General features: G+C 38.3%; 1 protein-coding gene across 1 annotated transcript in view; it reads left to right on the plus strand.

Annotated features, from left to right (window-relative positions):
- COPS4 (COP9 signalosome subunit 4) overlaps positions 1-4,196 on the plus strand; it is a 22,782-nt gene that overhangs the window by 16,282 nt on the left and 2,304 nt on the right. The window contains exon 8 of the mRNA XM_012647149.1: positions 1,200-1,284. Coding sequence (XP_012502603.1) covers positions 1,200-1,284 — 85 coding nt within the window. The remainder of the gene's footprint in view (positions 1-1,199; positions 1,285-4,196) is intronic.

Consider the following 4,196-nt stretch of genomic DNA (forward strand, 5'->3'; position numbering starts at 1 on the left):
CATGAGTATCTTCATAGATAAAAACTGAGGTAGAAGGCCGGGCGCGGTGGCTCATGCCTGTAATCCTAGCACTCTGGGAGGCTGAGGCGGGCAGATCACTTGAGGTCAGGAGTTCAAAACCAGCCTGAGCAAGAGCAAGACCCTGTCTCTACAAAAAAATAAAAAAAATTAACTGGGCATGGTGGTGCACACCTTTAGTCCCAGCTACTCAAAAAAAAAAAAAAATGCTTTCCTCATACGCTTTGAGGTATGATCCCTTGCTGAGACTAAGGGAAGTGAATATCTTTTTTTTTTTTTTTAAGACAGAGTCTCCATTGTGTCACCCCAGCTAGAATGCAGTGGCGTCATCACAGCTCACTGCAACCTCAAACTCCTGGGCTCAAGCGATCCTCCTGCCTCAGCCTCCGGAGTAGCTGTGACTACAGGCATGTGCCACCATGCCCGGCTAATTTTTCTATATTTTGTAGAGACAGGGTCTCGCTTAGGCTGGTCTTTTAGGCTGGTCTTGAACTCCTGACCTCAAGCAATCCTCCCACCTTGGCCTCCCAGTACTTTAACAATAAATGCTAGTCACAGTCTGTTCAGGAGTGATTTAAGATTGATTGTGAAGATGGTCACAACTAATGAATGACCAAATCACAATTCAGTTTGCTTACACATAGTAAATATTAAACATGTCTTCAGGAGCTGGGTAGAGGATCTTTTGCTTCCTATTAATTATCTTTTAAATCTTTTCAATTCCCTTTTTAATTTGAACATCTATTCTTCTTTTCAATTTTTTCTTAAAAAAATATTACTTTCTTAGAGAGTTTATGGGGTAATAAATACTGTGGAAATTGAAATGAAATAAAGCTAGTTTATTTTTTTGAGGTGTGGACCCGATGAGTAGAAAAATTATTAGTTTGATTGTGAGCAGAGGCGAAAATTGGTAAAAAAAAAAAAAAAAAAAAGCTATATTCATGTACAAAATTCCACAAGGAAAACAGATCCTGATTAACTTAAGGTAATGGGTTATACTCAGAAAGAATTGAGGAAATAGCCAGATTTACAAGTAAGGTTTATTCTTCTAGTGAATGGCAAATCAACACATATGTAAAGCTTAGTGATAGGTACTTAAACCAAAAGCTTTCAGTTCTCTTATGTGAATAACTGTTAGATATAGTTAAAGTTTCTGAGAGTTTTTTTGTTTTCTTTTATAGGCAGAAAAAATAGCATCTCAAATGATAACAGAAGGACGTATGAATGGATTTATTGACCAGATTGATGGAATAGTTCATTTTGAAAGTAAGAGGTTTTGTGCATTTCTGTCATCACGAAATAGCAGTGAACTGTTGTATATTTATGATTAAAACATGTTGAACAATTTCCTTTGACCCAGTATCTTGTTACTGGAATGAGCTTATTTCCAAAGGAAATAATTTAAAATAATTTTTAAGAATTACTTTCATGAATCTACTTAATGCAATATTTTCTAAGTTAAAGAAAACTTTGAAACTTGAATTGTTGTACCAGTTCATTCATTTACTCATCAAACATTTATTGACCACGTGTCCTGTGTCAGGCACGTAGCAATGACAGTTGCGTTTCCTGTTCAGCAGCTCATCAGACTAATGGAGGCAGACGGGGCAGTGGATCCCTCGACTTTCTCACTGTCTAACACCTTCTCGGCTTCTTATTCCCACCTCATTTACACCCTGGACCTTGCCGTACCTGCAGCTGTTCCACTTGTAAAATTTTAATTTGAAATATCCCACTCTGACTGTAACCTCTTCCCTGTCTCTCTAGTGGTCTGTCTCAGTTACTCCCACTTCAACTCTTCCGTGCCCACATCGGAGCCTCTGGTCCGTGGACTCTTCTGCTTTTTTCCAGTTCGTGCAGCCCTTTTTTATCTTCACTTCTCTTCCTATTTAGCTTAGATTCCATGGTCCATTATTTCAGTTACTTTTTTTACAGGTACCCCAGAACACTGTCTGTTGGCTTTTGTTTCAGTTGTCTAGCAAACTTCACCTTCAATGAACCCATTTCCCTATTTTCCGTGTGTGTACTTGCATAGCTAGCTAATGTGGCTGGAGAAGAGTCAGACAGCAGACACACTGACACCACTGTAAATTCAAGGTCACAGGTCCTCTGCACTTCCTGGGATTCGTGACACATTTCTCTCTTCCACTCTTTTTCCCAGTTTGCCATGACTATGTCAGATTTTATTTTTTTAAATATCTGACCTTCTCCTTCCTCACTCTCAGCAGAAAAACCTTGTTTTCTATTTCACATAAAAAAAGCTATCAGTGTGAAATATTTTAACTTCTTTATCAGATTTATAAACCTCTAAATTTTAGACATAGTTCTAAATCTTTTTTTCTGTCTTCTTGTTATCCTGGATGTGGTTTCCATTTTCCTGTCTAGTTCCTCCAGGGGTGCTTTGGATCCCTTCTCTGAGCCCTGGTCCCTAACCTCTAAAAAAAAAAAAAAAAATACTGTTTTTAGGAACCTGAGATTAACAGTTACTTTTGTCTGTTTTTATCCTTTCTCTCTCTATTGGCTTCTTTCCATCAATATTTAAACATCCACAGGACTAGCTCGAAATTCTTTTGTGTTCTAGGTCTCATCTCTTTTTTTTTTTTTTTTTCTAATTTTTCTTTTCAGTTTTTTTCAGCTGTTGTGGAGCTCTTCTTAACAGTTCTCATCTTGACTTTTCAGTATGTCAAATCGTATTAATTACTCACTTCGTTTTGAACACCCTCCCCACCCCTACCGCCTTCATTTCTGTCTTCTCTTCCACCGCATCTTCCTGCTTTTCCTCCTATTTCTTCATGTATTCTTTGCAGTCATCTTTGTAAATTCTGTAGTGCCTTTAAATTTAAATATTGGGGTTACTTAGGGCTTAATCCTAGACCTTTTCCTCCTCACACTACTGAGTTTCCATAGGTAATCTCATCTGTTCCCTCTGATTCATTTACCATCTCTATGTAGCTAGTGCATAGATTACCTTTTTCTAAGTTGCAACCCTGTGTTTCTACCTGATCGCTTCCTGGGCATCTTAGAATGAATATATCCAAACCTGAATTCATTATCTCCCCTTCCTGTGTGCCCCAGGACCATTCAACCAACCCGCCATCCCCAGACTGCCCTTTCTCCAGCATTCCTTATCCTCGACCCCATCCCTTTTTGTCTGCCCAGAATCCTATCAATTTTACCTCCTAGTTGTACCTGCAATCTGTGTACTTTTCTTCATTTCTTACTATCACCAACCTATTCTGAATCCTGCTGTCATAACCTCTTCTGGTCTTGAGAAATAGCCTCTTAGCTTTTTTTCCTCATTTCTAAAACTGCTCCTTTCTAGTCCAGTAATGTAGTACAGCTGGAGTGATTGTGATCTTTTAAAAGAGCGAACATTAAAAAAAAAAAAAGAAAGAAAGAAAGAAATGATTAAATTATGTTATTCTCTTATATGCGCTCTAATGAATGTTTTCCCCATTGTTTGTAGAACAAAATTGTACAGTCTCCAAAAAGTCCTGCTTGGTCCTTTCCAGCTTTCTTTTGCCAATCCATTCACATAGGTCTTCTTTTTATTATATTTTTACTTATTTTTTAGAGACAGAGTTTTACTCTGTCACACATACTAGAGTGCAGTGGCATAATCATAGCTCACTGCAACCTCCAATTTCTGGGCTCAAGCAATCCTCTCACCTCAGCCTATGGAGTAGCTGGGACTATAGGCTGGGGTTTCACTGTGTTTCCCAGGCTGAACTGGGACTCTTGGCCTTAAGTGATCCTCCCACTTCTGCCTCCCAAAACTCTGACATTACAGGCATAAGCCACCTTGCCCAGCCCTTTTAAAAATTTTTTTTAGCAATGTAAATTTCTCCCCTCATTGAACATGAGACTCTGTCAAATAGATAAATAGATAAATAAATACAACAACTGGATATTACCACTCTTTTTATCTTTTGCCAGTTGACGGGGGGAAATGTCACATCATGTTTTAATGTGTGTTGGCAGTTGTGAAGTTTAACATCTTTATGTGTATTGGCCATTAGCATTCTTCTTCTGTGAATTAATGTGACTTTTTCTTGCCTGTTTCCTCCTTTTCCTCACACCTTCCTCTGGCTTTCCAGTATCCATTTGCTGTAGCTTTTGGTAGAATGATAATTTTAACTTTGGCCGTTACATGTGTTACAAATGTTTTTCCCAATCTG

Source organism: Propithecus coquereli, unplaced genomic scaffold (genome assembly GCF_000956105.1).
Source record: "Propithecus coquereli isolate 6110/MARCELLA unplaced genomic scaffold, Pcoq_1.0 Scaffold26, whole genome shotgun sequence".
Lineage (NCBI taxonomy): Eukaryota > Metazoa > Chordata > Mammalia > Primates > Indriidae > Propithecus > Propithecus coquereli.